This window comes from Amblyraja radiata, chromosome 2 (assembly GCF_010909765.2).
Source record: "Amblyraja radiata isolate CabotCenter1 chromosome 2, sAmbRad1.1.pri, whole genome shotgun sequence".
NCBI lineage: Eukaryota > Metazoa > Chordata > Chondrichthyes > Rajiformes > Rajidae > Amblyraja > Amblyraja radiata.
Window position 1 is genome coordinate 117065445 of NC_045957.1, and position 16202 is coordinate 117081646.

Genomic DNA, 16202 nt, shown 5'->3' on the forward strand with positions numbered 1-16202 from the left:
TAGCTCATAGAATCTTGTCGTAACAGACCGGCACGGTGGCGCAGCGGTAGAGAACCTGCCACAGAGGGCAGTGGAGGCCAAATCACTGGATGGATTTAAGAGAGAGTTAGATTGAGCTCCAGCGTCTAGTGGAACCAAGGGATATGTGGAGAAGGCAGGCACGGGTTATTGATTGGGGACGATCAGCCATGATCACAATGAATGGCGGTGCTGGCTCGAAGAGCAGAATGGCCTCATCCTGCACCTATTTTCTATGTTTCTATGTACAAATGTGAGAAGTGCAAAGAGGTAGAGCTCCTGAAGGACCGTGTTGGGGAACTGGAGAAGCAAGTGGATGACCTCAGGTTCGTCCGAGAAATTGAGTCGTTCCTCGACAAGTCCTACAGTAAGATTGTTACACCTAAGGTACTGGAAAAGAGAAGGTGGGTGATGGTGAACAAGGGAGGGAAGCATGGAATGCAAACGTCCCCGGGTGTTGTACCTCTTGTGAACAGGTTCACCCACTTAGAAGCTGTCGGGACAGAAGACGTGTTTACACTGAGCGGCGGACTGGCTTTCGAAGCAAAAAGGGCTGTTGAGCCAAAACCAAAGAGGCCAACGTCAGGCAACGCCATTGTAGTGGGAGACTCCATTGTGAGAGGTACGGACAGGGGTTTCTGCAGCAACAGACGGGATGCGAGGATGGTGTGCTGCCTTCCTGGTGCCAGGATCCAGGATGTCACGGACAGAGTGCAGAAAATCCTCAAGGGCGAAGGTGAACAGCCGGAAGTGGTAACGCATGTCGGCACAAACGATGTCGGAAAAAAGGCGATGAATATTCTGCAGCGTTTCTTAAATGTGTGAGCGTAGAGACAGAGGGGTGTAAAATGAGGGTAGAAGCAATAGGTAGCAAGGTGAAAAGTAAAAGTGGCAGGCAGACAAATCCCGGGCAAAAATCAAAAAGGGCAACTTTTCAACATAATTGTATAAGGGGTAAGAGTGTTGTAAATACAAGCCTGAAGGCTTTGTGTCTCGATGCAAGGAGCATTCGTAATAAGGTGGATGAGTTGAATGTGCAGATAGCTATTAATGATTATGATATAGTTGGGATCACGGAGACATGGCTCCAGGGTGACCAAGGCTGGGAGCTGAACATCCAGGGATATTTAATATTCAGGAGGGATAGACAGAAAGGAAAAGGAGGTGGGGTAGCGTTGCTGGTTAGAGGAGATTAACGCAATAGAAAGGAAGGACATTAGCTTGGAGGATGTGGAATCGATATGGGTAGAGCTGCGAAACACTAAGGGGCAGAAAACGCTAGTGGGAGTTGTGTACAGGCCACCTAACAGTAGTAGTGGAGTTGGGGATGGCATCAAACAGGAAATTAGAAATGCGTGCAACAAAACAGTTATATTGGGTGACTTCAATCTACATATAGATTGGGTGAATCAAATTGGCAAGGCTGCTGAGGAAGTGGATTTCTTGGAATGTATGCGGGATAGTTTTCTAAACCAACATGTAGAGGAACCAACGAGAGAGCAGGCTATTCTAGACTGGGTATTGAGTAATGAGGAAGGGTTAGTTAGCAGTCTTGTTGTGCGTGGCCCCTTGGGCAAGAGTGACCATAATATGGTTGAGTTCTTCATTAGGATGGAGAGTAACATTGTTAATTCAGAAACAAGGGTCCTAAACTTAAAGAAAGGTAACTTTGAGGGTATGAGACGTGAATTGGCCAAGATAGATTGGCAATTGATTCTTAAAGGGTTGACGGTGGATATGCAATGGAAGGCATTTAAAGACTGCATGGATGAGCTACAACAATTGTTCATCCCAGTTTGGCAAAAGAATAAATCAGGAAAGGTAGTGCATCCATGGATAACAAGGGAAATCAGGGATAGTATCAAAACAAAAGATGAAGCATACAAATTAACCAGAAAAAGCAGCCTACCAGAGGACTGGGAGAAATTCAGTCCAGCAGAGGAGGACAAACGGCTTAATTAGGAAAATAGATTATGAAAGAAAACTGGAAAGGAACATAAAAACTGTCTGCAAAATAGTGGATGCATTAGTGATAATTTTTCAAAACTCTTTAGATTCTGGAGTAGTTCCTGAGGATTGGAGGGTAGCTAATGTAACCCCACTTTTTAAAAAGGGAGGGAGAGAGAAAACGGGGAATTACAGACCAGTTAGTCTAACATCGGTAGTGGGGAAACTGCTAGAATCAGTTATTAAAGATGGGATAGCAGCACATTTGGAAAGTGGTGAAATCATTGGACAAAGTCAGCATGGATTTATGAAAGATAAATGATGTCTGACAAATCTTATAGAATTTTTCGAGGATGTAACTAGTAGAGTGGATAAGGGAGAACCAGTGGATGTGTTATATCTGGACTTTCAGAAGGCTTTCGACAAGGTCCCACATAAGAGATTAGTATACAAACGTAAAGCACACGGTATTGGGGGTTCAGTATTGATGTGGATAGAGAACTGGCTGGCAAACAGGAAGCAAAGAGTAGGAGTAAACCGGTCCTTTTCACAATGGCAGGCAGTGACTAGTGGGGTACCGCAAGGCTCAGTGCTGGGACCCCAGCTATTTACAATATATATTAATGATTTGGACGAGGGAATTGAATGCAACATCTCCAAGTTTGCGGATGACACGAAGCTGGCGGGCAGTGTTAGCTGTGAGGAGGATGCTAGGAGGCTGCAAGGTGACTTGGATAGGCTGGGTGAGTGGGCAAATGCATGGCAGATGCAGTATAATGTGGATAAATGTGAGGTTATCCACTTTGGTGGCAAAAACAGGAAAGTAGACTATTATCTGAATGGTGGCCGATTAGGAAAAGGGGAGATGCTATGAGACCTGGGTGTCATGGTACACCAGTCATTAAAAGTAGGCATGCAGGTGCAGCAGGCAGTGAAGAAAGCGAATGGTATGTTAGCATTCATAGCAAAAGGATTTGAGTATAGAAGCAGGGAGGTTCTACTGCAGTTGTACAGGGTCTTGGTGAGACCACACCTGGAGTATTGCGTACAGTTTTGGTCTCCTAATCTGAGGAAAGACATTCTTGCCATAGAGGGAGTACAGAGAAGGTTCACCAGACTGATTCCTGGGATGTCAGGACTTTCATATGAAGAAAGACTGGATAGACTCGGCTTGTACTCGCTAGAATTTAGAAGATTGAGGGGGGATCTTATAGAAACTTACAAAATTCTTAAGGGGTTCGACAGGCTAGATGCAGGAAGATTGTTCCCGATGTTGGGGAAGTCCAGAACAAGGGGTCACAGTTTAAGGATAAGGGGGAAATCTTTTAGGACCGAGATGAGGAAAACATTTTTCACAGAGAGTGGTGAATCTCTGGAATTCTCTGCCACAGAAGGTAGTTGAGGCCAGTTCATTGGCTATATTTAACAGGGAGTTAGATGTGGCCCTTGTGGCTAAAGGGATCAGGGGGTATGGAGAAGGCAGGTACAGGATACTGAGTTGGATGATCAGCCATGATCATATTGAATGGCGGTGCAGGCTCGAAGGGTCGAATGGCCTACTCCTGCACCTATTTTCTATGTTTCTATGTTTCTAGAACCGCACGCAATACTCCGACCGCAGCCTAAATAAAGTCCGATAGAGCTGCCTCCTGAGTTTAGACAATGGACAATAGACAATAGGTGCAGGAGTAGGCCTTTCGGCCCTTCGGCCCTTCGAGCCATTCACTGTAATCATGGCTGATCATCCACAATCAGTACCCTGTTCCTGCCTTCTCCCCATATCCCCTGATTCCGCTATCTTTAAGAGCCCTATTTAGCTCTCTCTTGAAAGCATCAAGAGAACCGGCCTCCACTGCCCTCTGAGGCAGATAATTCCATAGACTCACAACTCTCTGAGTGAAAAAGTGTTTCCTCATCTCCGTTCTAAATGGCTTACCCCTTATTCTTAAACTGTGACCCCAGCTTCTGGACTCCCCCATCATCGGGAACATTACTTTAGAGATACAGCCCGGAAACAGGCCCGTCGGCCCACCGGGTCCGTGCCGACCAGCGATACCTGCCTTCACCCACCAGGGACAATTTACATTTATACCAAGCCACTTAACCTACATACCCGCTCGTCCTTTGAGTGTGGGAGGAAACCGAAGATCTCAGAGAAAACCCACGCAGGTCACAGGGAGAATGTACAAACTCCGTGCAGACAGCACCCGTAGTCGGGATCGAACCCGGGTCTCCGGTGCTGCATTCGCAGTAAAGGCAGCAACTCTACCGCTGCGCCACCGTGCCTGATGAACTTCCACCAAGTCTCCCCTCCACCTGAGTGCAGGCTCCAATGTGGACGGCACGGTGGCGCAGCAGTAGAGTTGCTGCCTCACAGAGCCAGATACCCAGGTTCGATCCTGACCACGGGTGCTGCCAGTATGGAGTTTGCACGTTCTCCCTGTGACTGCGTGGGTTTTCTCCGGGTGCTCCGGTTTCCTCCCACGCTCCAAAGATGTGCGGTATTGTTGGTTCATTGGCCTCTGCAAAAATTGTAAAATGTCCCTTGTGTGTGTAGGATGGTGTTAGTGTGCGGGGATCGCTGGCCAGTGCGGACTCGATGGGCCGACGGGCTTGTTTCTGTACTGCATCTCTAAACTTAACTAAAGCTAAGGATTGTAAATTGTCCCTAGTGTGTAGGATGGTGCTCGTGTACGGGATGATCGCTGGTCGGCACGGACTCGGTGGGCCAAAGTTTCCGCGCTGTATCTCTAAATTAAACTAAAGCTCATGATTGTGAGCTAAAGATTGTAAGCTGAGGTTAAAGATTGTAAATGCTCCCTAGTGTGTGGGATAGTGACAGTGTATGGGGTGATCACTGGTCAGAGATTGTAAGTTGAATTTAAGAATAAGGGGGATAGGCCATTTGGGACTGAGATGAGGAAAAAGGTTTTCACCCAGAGACTTGTGAATCTGTGGAATTCTCTGCCACAGAAGGCAGTGGAGGCCAATTCACTGGATGTTTTCAAGAGAGAGTTAGATTTAGCTTTTAGGGTTAATGGAATCAAGGGATATGGGGAGAAAGCAGAAATGGGGTACTGATTTTGGATGATCAGTCATGATCATATTGAATGGCTCGAAGGGCCGAATGGCCTACTCCTGCCCGTATTTTCTATGTTTTCTAAGGACGTAAGTTGAAGCTAAAGATTGTAAATTGTTCCTAGTGTGTAGGATAGCGCTAGTGTACAGGGTGATCGCTGGTCGGAGCGGGCCCGGTGGGCCGAAGGGCTTGTTTCCGCACTGTATCTTTAAACTAAAGTCTTATAGTAAAGTCCCAGAGCAGCAGACTGAAAATAGTAGCTGTTTAAACTACATCAGCCGCGATTTTAATTCGTTTCTGCCAATGTCCCTTGGTGAGACTCAAACACACTCAGAACTAAACATTCCAACCTTCTCCCTCACCACCCAAACCCTTCATTCAGGTGTTCCCTGGTGTAAAATCACTGCACAATCTCCCAGCTCATATACAAGCTGCTTCTTATAGTTTGAAGATAGACACAAAATGCTGGAGTACTGAAATTCAGCGGGACAGGTGGCTTCTCTGGAGGGAGGAAACGGGTGACGTTTCGGGTCGAGTCCCTTCCTCAGTATTCCTTATAGTTCCTTACACTTTGGTCGCAGTTATTTATAATTCCAAAGACGTACAGGTTTGTCGGTTAATTAGCTTCGGTTTCATTGCTGCCTGACAGCGCTTACAGCGCCAGAGACCAATGTTTGATCCTGACTACGGGTGCTGTCTGTACGGGCTTTATACGTTCTCCCCGTGACCTGCGTGGGTTTTCTCCGAGATCTTCAATTTCCTCCCACTTGATAAAATTGTAAATTGTTCCTAGCGTGTGTAGGACAGTGTTAGTGAGCTGGGATCGCTGGTTGACACGGACTCGGTGGGCTGAAGGGCCTGTTTCCGCGCCTGTATCTCAACTAAACCAAAAAAACTAAATTATGTTCTGTGTGTTGTCTGAGTGTAGATGCCCCTGATGCAGTTGCAAGCAAGATTTTCACAGCATTTTACAATAGACTTTAGACTTTAAAGATACAGTGTGGAAACTGGCCCTTTGGCTCATCGTGTCCGTGCCGACCAGCGATCCCCGCACACAAACACTATCCTACACAAATGAGGGACAATTTACAATATACAGATGTCAATTAACCCACAAACCTGGATGTCTTTGGAGTGTGGGAGGGAACCGGAGCTCCCGGAGAAAACCCACGCAGGCCACGGGGAGAACGTACAAACTCTGTACAGACAGCACCCATAGTCGGGATCAAACCCGGGTCTGTGCCAATTCACTGGATGTTTTCAAGAGAGAGTTAGATTTAGCTTTTAGGGTTAATGGAATCAAGGGATATGGGGAGAAAGCAGAAATGGGGTACTGATTTTGGATGATCAGTCATGATCATATTGAATGGCTCGAAGGGCCGAATGGCCTACTCCTGCCCGTATTTTCTATGTTTTCTAAGGACGTAAGTTGAAGCTAAAGATTGTAAATTGTTCCTAGTGTGTAGGATAGCGCTAGTGTACAGGGTGATCGCTGGTCGGAGCGGGCCCGGTGGGCCGAAGGGCTTGTTTCCGCACTGTATCTTTAAACTAAAGTCTTATAGTAAAGTCCCAGAGCAGCAGACTGAAAATAGTAGCTGTTTAAACTACATCAGCCGCGATTTTAATTCGTTTCTGCCAATGTCCCTTGGTGAGACTCAAACACACTCAGAACTAAACATTCCAACCTTCTCCCTCACCACCCAAACCCTTCATTCAGGTGTTCCCTGGTGTAAAATCACTGCACAATCTCCCAGCTCATATACAAGCTGCTTCTTATAGTTTGAAGATAGACACAAAATGCTGGAGTACTGAAATTCAGCGGGACAGGTGGCTTCTCTGGAGGGAGGAAACGGGTGACGTTTCGGGTCGAGTCCCTTCCTCAGTATTCCTTATAGTTCCTTACACTTTGGTCGCAGTTATTTATAATTCCAAAGACGTACAGGTTTGTCGGTTAATTAGCTTCGGTTTCATTGCTGCCTGACAGCGCTTACAGCGCCAGAGACCAATGTTTGATCCTGACTACGGGTGCTGTCTGTACGGGCTTTATACGTTCTCCCCGTGACCTGCGTGGGTTTTCTCCGAGATCTTCAATTTCCTCCCACTTGATAAAATTGTAAATTGTTCCTAGCGTGTGTAGGACAGTGTTAGTGAGCTGGGATCGCTGGTTGACACGGACTCGGTGGGCTGAAGGGCCTGTTTCCGCGCCTGTATCTCAACTAAACCAAAAAAACTAAATTATGTTCTGTGTGTTGTCTGAGTGTAGATGCCCCTGATGCAGTTGCAAGCAAGATTTTCACAGCATTTTACAATAGACTTTAGACTTTAAAGATACAGTGTGGAAACTGGCCCTTTGGCTCATCGTGTCCGTGCCGACCAGCGATCCCCGCACACAAACACTATCCTACACAAATGAGGGACAATTTACAATATACAGATGTCAATTAACCCACAAACCTGGATGTCTTTGGAGTGTGGGAGGGAACCGGAGCTCCCGGAGAAAACCCACGCAGGCCACGGGGAGAACGTACAAACTCTGTACAGACAGCACCCATAGTCGGGATCAAACCCGGGTCTGTGGCGCTGTAAGGCAGCAACTCTGCCTGCTGCACCACCGTGCTGCCCGCAATAAACTTGCCTTCACTTCTCTCGTTGTTATGTGAATACTCTACAAGGTTAGCAGATTAAAAAATACTCTTATAACAAGGGCAGCACGATGGCCAGAGGCCCTGGTTCGCTCCTGATTACGGGTGCTGTCTATACGGATTTTGTACGTTCTCCCTGTGACCTGCATGGGTTTTATCCGGGAGCTCCAGTTTCCTCCCACACTCCAAAGACGTACAGGTTTGAAGGTTAATTGGCTTGGTGTATGTGTAAAATAGTCCCTAGTGTGTGTGGGGTAGTGTTAATGTGCGGGGATCGCTGGTCGGTGCAGACTCGGTAGGCCGAAGGGCCTGTTTCTGCGCTCTATCTCTAAACTAAACTAAACTATTTTGCTTTATTGTGTACAATGTTGTGAGATTCAAGGCTTGAATGTTTTGGTCTCAATGTTCGGCAGAACCCATTTGTATCTGTATCTATAAACGAGACTAAACTGATAAACACATGTAGCTAAATAACCGGAATAAAGGGCGTGTCCCACTTGGCGATTTTTTTTCGGTGACTGCCGCCATCATTGACTGACGTATCAGGGTCGCCGAAAGATTTAGACCATTTCAAAATCCAGTGGCCACAAAAAAATGTTGCGACACTTGAGGAGACACCGCGCGTGTAGATTTGTGTGTCTTAACTATACACATATCACCACACAGATTATGCATGCAGCCCATTCCTTATGTAATCCAGTCCAGATCTCCATCCCTACCCTAGACACACCGGCCCTGTTTGTTAAGGGGCTGTCCCACTGTACGAGCTAATTCAAGAGTTCCCCCGAGTTTCCCCTGATTCGAACTCGGAGAATTACGGTAATAGCTGTTCGTGGGTACTCGGGGCTCTCGTGGACATTTGAAACATGTTGAAAAATCTTCACGAGTCTTCCCGAGCTTACCGCGTTTCCCGAGTACCTGCCGTTAGCGTTACGAGCCGCTAAGAGACGTCCCCGAGCTCCGACGTACCCGTTACGTTCATTCTACGTGTTTACCACGAGTTAGATTTTTTTTTTAAACTCAGGAGAGCTCTTGAATGAACTCGTACAGTGGGACAGGGCCCTTCAGTCTCTCATTAGATTTGATGCAGATCGCGGGGACGAAAGCATGTTATGTTCCCTCTGCTGGTACTGTAATAAAGACTGTGAGTTATAATCGCTGTGTGTGGGTCTCATCGTTCAACAGCGCGTCAATACGTCATCACGCCGCGTCACGCCGCATATTTTTCGGTGACCTGATACGTCAGTCAATGATGCCGACAGTCGCTGAAAAATAATCGCCAAGTGGGACAGGCCCTTGACCAGAATGAAAATCATTGGCGGTCTGCAATTGTTACCTGAGCTTGGTGTTGATCTGCAGGGCTTTCCCCAACATCTTGGCACCAATATCTCCCATTCCGTTCCCACTAATGTCCACCTTGGTTAACGAGGAGTTGCTTCCCAGCGCATTAATTATTATCGTCAACTCGGTCTTCAGCTTCGAATCGGCAAGAGAGAGCGATTCCAGGGGCTACACATGGAATGAGAGAAAATGCAATCAGCTTTATTTACATTTGGTTGGTTAATGTAGTGTGCACTGAGGCACAGTGAAAAGCTTTTTTTGTGCCTGCTACCCAGTGAAAGAAAAGGCTATGCATGAATATTTTCAAGAGGGAGTTAGATTTAGCTCTTAGGGTATGGGGAGAAAGCAGGAACGGGGTACTGATTGTGGCTGATCAGCCGTGATCACATTGAATGGCGGTGCTGGCTCGAAGGGCCCAATGGCCTACTCCTGTACTTTTTTTCTATGTTTCTATACACCTTTGCTCAGCCCGCCTTGGCCTACCTGATCTCCCGGTTGCCAAACACTTTACCGCCCCCTCCCATTCCCACACTGACCTTTCTGTCCTGGGCCTCCTCCACTGTCAGAGTGAGGCCCAGCGCAAATTGGAGGAATAGCACCTCCTATTTCGCTTGGGCAGCTTACACCCCAACGGTATGAACATTGACTTCTCTAACTACAGATAGTCCTTGCATTCCCTTCCACCCCAGTCGTCGTCTAGTTTCACTGTTCGTATCCCCTCATTATCACCTCAACCACAGCCAGCAATGGACCATTGTGGGCTCTACCTTTCCTTGGTCGTTGGTGCCGGCTCTGATTTGCTCTGAACCTTTTCGTATCCCTAGTTTCCCTCTCCCCGTGACTCTCAGTCTGAAGAAGGGTCTTGACCCGGAACGTCACCCATTTCTTTTCTCTAGAGATGTTGTCTTTGAGTTACTCCAGCATTTTGTGTCTATCTTCGGAGTAAGCCTGCATCTGCAGTTCCTTCCGACACAACATAATTAGGTTGTCCACAGTGCACAGTAAAAGGACATAATTTTAGTGCCAAGATATATCACTGGTCTAATAACTAATGTTAATAACTAAAACTGTGTTCCTTTCTGGCCAAATTCATTACTTCTCCGACACCTCGCCCCCGCTTCCTCCGAGAAATCACCTTCCGTAATCTAAAATCCATTGATCCCCACCATCTCTCTGACCTGCTCTCCACCACTCTCCCCCTGGACTCAACCCCCATCTCACCTGATGATCTCACAAACCATCTCAACTCCACCTTGTCTACCTCCCTCAACACTCTGGCCCCCCTCAAAACAAGAACCGTAACTTTCAACACATCTTCACCCTGGTACACACCTGCACTTCGTAAACTGAAACAGACTGGTCGCCAACTCGAACGACTTATAAAGAAATCATCTCTCACAGTCCACCTTGAAGCTTACAAACTCCACCTCACTGACTACAAAGATGCTCTCATTGCTGCAAAATCTGCCTACCTCTCCTCCATATTCACCGATCCCTGCCTAAACCACAGAACCCTCTTCTCCACAGTGGGCAACCTCCTCAAGCCTCAAGCCAACACTCTCCCTACCTCTACTCCGGCTCTCTGCAACTCATTCCTCCACTTTTTCGCTGATAAAATCAGCACCATCTATCAATCTTTATCCCCTGTACCCGACTCCCCAGCATCTACTCCACCACCTACCAAGGCCCCTCCTTTCAACATCTCCACTGACCTCCTTACCTCTCCTCCACACTGCTTCCTCTCCCAGTTTGACCTGGTCACCCCTATTGAAATCTCCAAACTCATCAGCTCTTCCAAACCCACTACCTGCTCCCTCGACCCTCTCCCCACTCCCCTGTTGAAGTCCTGCCTCCCCGTTCTCTGCCCCTACCTCACTAATCTCTTCAACTCCTCATTGTCCCAAGGAATTGTCCCCTCCGCTTTCAAAACTGCTGCCGTTACACCAATCTTAAAGAAACCTGGTCTTGATCCCTCCTCTCTCATTAACTACCACCCAATCTCAAACCTCCCCTTTCTTTCAAAAACCCTGGAGCGTATCGTTGCGTCGCAACTTCATTCCCACCTCCTTGCGTATAACCTACTTGAACCCCTCCAATCTGGCTTTCGCCCCCTCCATAGCACAGAAACTGCTCTCCTCAAAGTCCTCAACGACCTCCTCACCTCTGCTGACACTGGTTCCCTCAACATCCTCATCCTCCTCGACCTGAGCGCAGCCTTCGATACAGTGAACCATAACATCCTGCTCACCAGACTCAAAGACCTCGGCATTGAAGGCTCTGCACTCAGCTGGCTCCGTTCCTACCTTTCCAACAGATCCCACTTCATCTCTCTCCACAACCACACCTCTGCTACAGCCGCAGTCACTCAAGGCGTTCCCCAAGGCTCCGTACTCGGCCCCCTCCTCTTCATCATCTACATCCTCCCCCTTGGTCAGATACGCCGCCACTTCAATCTGGACTTCCACTGTTACGCTGATGACACCCAGATTTACCTTGGCACCAAATCCCCCCACACCCCCCCCCCCCCTCCCATATCAACTCCTGTTTGTCAGCTATAAAAACCTGGATGCAACATAATTTCCTCAAACTCAACAGCGATGACAGAATTCTTCCTCATAGGCTCCAAAGCCACACTCAGCAAAATCAATAACCCCACTCTCACCATCGACGGCACCACTGTCTCCCCATCTCCCCAGGCCCGCAACCTTGGCGTGATCTTTGATTCCACCCTCTCCCTTGAGCCTCACATCCGCCATGTCATTAAAACCTCCTTCTTTCATCTCCGCAACATCGCCAAACTCAGACCCTCTCTCACACCGCCCGCTGCTGAAAGACTCATCCATGCCTTCATCTCCTCCCGACTGGACTATTGCAACTCACTTCTCTTTGGCATCAACTCCACCTACATCAACCGACTCCAACTGGTCCAGAACGCTGCCGCCCGACTCATCACCCACACCAAATCCTGGCATCACATCACTCCAGTCCTCAAACAACTTCACTGGCTTCCCATCTCACACCGGATCACCTACAAAATCCTGGTCCTCACCTACAAAGCCCTCCACCATCTGCCCCCCCATATCTCACTGACCTGCTCTCCCCCTACCAACCCTCACGGTCCCTCAGATCCACATCAGCCGGTCTCCTCTCCATCCACAAGTCCAACCTCCGCAGTTTTGGGGACAGAGCCTTCTCCAGGGCAGCTCCCAGGCTCTGGAACTCCCTCCCCCAACTGATCCGCAATTCCGTGTCCCTCACCATCTTCCAGTCCCGCCTCAAGACCCATCTCTTCACCTCTGCCTATCCTTAGCCCCACGTCCCCGTCCCTTTTCATCTGTGCATTAATTGCCTCATACTGTGTTTTGTATTGAATTCTGTCTTTACTTTGTGTACTAGTCATGTCTCTACAATTTATTTCATTCCCCTTACATGTTTTTCCTCTACATGCTCAATTTTTGTAAGGTGTCCTTGAGACTCTTGAAAGGCGCCCATAAATAAAATGTATTATTATTATTATTACTTCTTTCCAATTAACTAAAAGGCTAGGAAAGTGGCACACTAAAACACAAAGTCTGCCATAAATAGTTTGAGATCAGAGTTTAACCCTTGGCAAACTTAGAAAGGTTTCATAGCAGGAGTCAAGAGTATTTAATTGTCATGTGAATCGGCATGAGGTCATAAGATAGAATCAGAATGAGGCCATTTGGCCCATCAAGTCTACTCGGCCATTCAATCCTAGCTGATCTCTCTCTCTCTCTCCTAACCCCATTCTACTGCCTTCTCCCCATAACCCCTGACACCAGTACTAATGAAGAATCTATCTATCTCTACATTAAAAATATCCATTGGCCTCCACAGCCTTCTGTGGCAAATGAATTCCACAGATTCGTCACCCTCTGACTAATGAAATTCCTCCTCATCTCCTTCCGAAAGGAAGTCCTGTAATTATGCGGCTGTGATCTCTGGTCCTAGACGCTCCCACCAGTGCAAACATCCTCTCCACATTAGAAGAATGAAATTAGTAATTGCTGCAGTTTTACGGGCATATTAACACAATAAGCTGCTGGTAAAATGTCACCATGCCCTGGCAGCATTAAAAGGACTATTCAATAATTACTAAAAATTAAAATGAATATTAATATCCTGAAGTTACAGAGCACCATCGAAACTTACACAATAGTTAAAGGCCTGGATAGAGTGGATGTGGAGAGGATGTTTCCACTAGTGGGAGAGTCCAGGACCAGAGGTCACAGCCTCAGAATTAAAGGACACCTTTAAGGGCCTGTCCCACTTGGCGATTTTCTCGCCGTCATATTAGTGTTGCCAAAAGATTTTGAACATTTCAAAATCCAGCAGCGACAAAAAAAATGTTGCAGCGCTTGAAAAAACCACGCGCGTCATAAGTCGCCACTGTGCGTTATACGTCATCATGCCACGTCAATCAATGCCACTACAGATAATGCCGGTAGTCGCCAAAAAAAATCGCCGAGTGGGACAGGCCCTTTAGAAAGGAGATGAGGACGAATTTCTTTAGTCAGAGGGTGGTGAATCTGTGGAATTCTTTGCCACAGACGGCAGTGGAGGTCAAGTCAGCGGATACTTTTAAGGCAGAGATAGATAGATTCTTGATTAGTATGGGTGTCAGGGGTTGTGGGGAGAAGGCAGGAGAATGGGGTTAAGAGGGAGAGATAGATCAGCCATGATAGAATGGGGGAGTAGACGTGATGGGCCGAATGGCCTAATTCTGCTCCTATAATTTATGAACATGAAGTTGTTCGGATAATTTAACTGCATGGAAAAAGATAAGCATTAATCAATACTTCCCTACTTTCTGACTCGTGATTTTCTTAAACTATAAATACTCCACGTTTTAGTGCATGGATAAGCAGGCTGCTGGTTCTCACTCTGTCCCTTGGGGAAAGAGGATTAATGGTTTCCATTCCAGTCCTGCATGCTCCACGGAAGTTGCTGATCACACAGATTCTACCACGGTAAGGGCCACAGAGGCACAGAGTGATACAGGGTGGACGATAGACAAAAATGCTGGAGTAACTCAGCGGGACAGGCAGCATCTCTGGAGAGAAGGAATGGGCGACATTTCGGGTCGAGACCCTTCTTCAGACTGATGTCAGGGAAGGGAGTGGGACAGAGATAGAATGTAGTCGGAGACAGTAAGACTGGTGGGAGAACTGGGAAGGGGGACGGGATGGCGAGAGAGCACGGGCTACCTGAAGTTAGAGAAGTCAATGTTCATACCGTTGGGGTGTAAACTACCCAAACAAAATATGAGATGCTGTTCCTCCAATTTGCGCTGGGCCTCACTCTGACAATGGAGGAGCCCAGGACTGAAAGGTCAGATTGGGAATGTTAGGGGGGAGTTGAAGTGCTGAGCCACCGGGAGATCAGGTAGGTTAAGACGGACTGAGCGGAGGTGTTCAGTGAAACTATCGCAGAGCCTGCGCTTGGTCTCGCCGATGTAGAGAAGTTGAAACCTGGAACAGCGGATGCAGTAGATGAGGTTGGAGGAGGTGCAGGTGAACCTCTGCCTCACCTGGAAAGACTGTTTGGGTCCTTGGATGGAGTCGGGGGGAGGGGGGGGGGGGGGGGGGGTAGGTAAAGGGACAGGTGTTGCATCTCTTTGACCCAACTTGCCCGCACTGACCAAGATGCCCCATCTATGTTGGTCCCACCTGCCTGAGTTTGGCCGAAATCCCGAACCTTTCATATCCATGTACTTGTCCAAATGTCATTTATGTTGTATTGAAGCAGTTTAGTTTAGAGTCATAGAATGATACAGTGTGGAAACAGGCTCTTCAGCCCAACTTGCCCACACCGACCAACAATGTCCCTGAGTTTGTCCCGTATCCCTCCAAACCTGTCCTATCCATGTACCTGTCTAAATGTTTCTAAAATGTTGCAATAGTTCCTGCCTCAACTACGTCCTCCGGCAGCTCGTTCCACACACCCACCACCCTTTGCATGAAAACGTTACCCCTCAGGTTCCTATTAAATCTTTCCCCCCCTCGCCTTAAACCTATGTGACAAAAGTTACCCCTCAGATTCCTATTAAATCTTTCCTCCTTCACCTTGAACCTATGTCGTCTGGTCTTTGATTCCCCTACTCTGGGCAAGAGACTCTGTGAGTCTACCTGATCTATTCCTCTCATGATTTTATACACCTCTATAAGATCACCCCTCATCCTCCTGCGTTCCAAGGAATAGAGTCCAAGCCTGCTCAACCTCTCCCTGTAGCTCAGGCCCTCGAGTCCTGGCAACATCCTCATTTGTTTATTTTACTGTCACATGTACCAAGGTACAGTGAAAAGCTTTTTGTCGCATGCTTTCTAATCAGCGTAAAGATGTCCTAATATAGGGTTTGTGCAAGTTACAATGCTCTATGTGTCTTCTGTGAGCCTTTTTAAATTTTTTTTTTTTTTTTTTTAATTTTTAATTTTAATTTTTAACTTGACTTGACTTGACTCTCTGAATAGCCGCACAAGAGTTCCTATATAGCACAAATGGCAAATCAAGTTTTTGACCTTTGACCTTGACTGTAAAAATGTATTTTTACATTTACGGCAGAGTTGCTGCCTTACAGCGCCAGAGACCCGGGTTCGATCATGACGACAGGTGCTGTCTGTACGGAGTTTGTACGTTATACCTGTGACCTGCGTGGGTTTACTCCGGGATCTCTGGTTTCCTCCCACACTCCAAAGACGTACAGGTTTGCAGGTTAATTGGCAGGGTATAAATGTAAATTGTCCCTAGTGTGTGCAGGATCGTTTTAGTGTGCGGGGATCGCTGGTCTGCGCGGACTCGGTGGGCCGAAGGACCTGTTTCCACGCTGTATGTCTCAACTAAACGACACTAAAGCAATCCAAGGTAGACCAAAAATTCTGGAGAAACTCAGCGGGGTGAGGCAGCATCTATGGTGAGAAGGAAATAGGAGAAGGGTCTCGACCCGAAACGTTGCCTATTCCTTCTCTCCAGAGATTCTGCCTCACCCGCTGAGTTTCTCCAGCATTTTCTGTCTACCTTCGATTTTTCCAGCATCTGCAGGTCTTTCTTAAACATAAAGCAATCCAAGGATAATTTCCAAGGATGGCTCTACGCTGCACCACCGTGCTGGGCTATTTGCCTGCATTTGACCCATAGCGCTCCAAACCCTCCCATAT

General features: G+C 47.4%; 1 protein-coding gene across 4 annotated transcripts in view; it reads right to left on the reverse strand.

Annotated features, from left to right (window-relative positions):
* carmil1 (capping protein regulator and myosin 1 linker 1) overlaps positions 1 to 16202 on the reverse strand; it is a 320941-nt gene that overhangs the window by 80645 nt on the left and 224094 nt on the right. For all 4 annotated transcript variants that reach the window (XM_033014174.1, XM_033014166.1, XM_033014169.1 and 1 more), the window contains exon 21: positions 9023 to 9195. In XM_033014174.1, coding sequence (XP_032870065.1) covers positions 9023 to 9195 — 173 coding nt within the window. The remainder of the gene's footprint in view (positions 1 to 9022; positions 9196 to 16202) is intronic.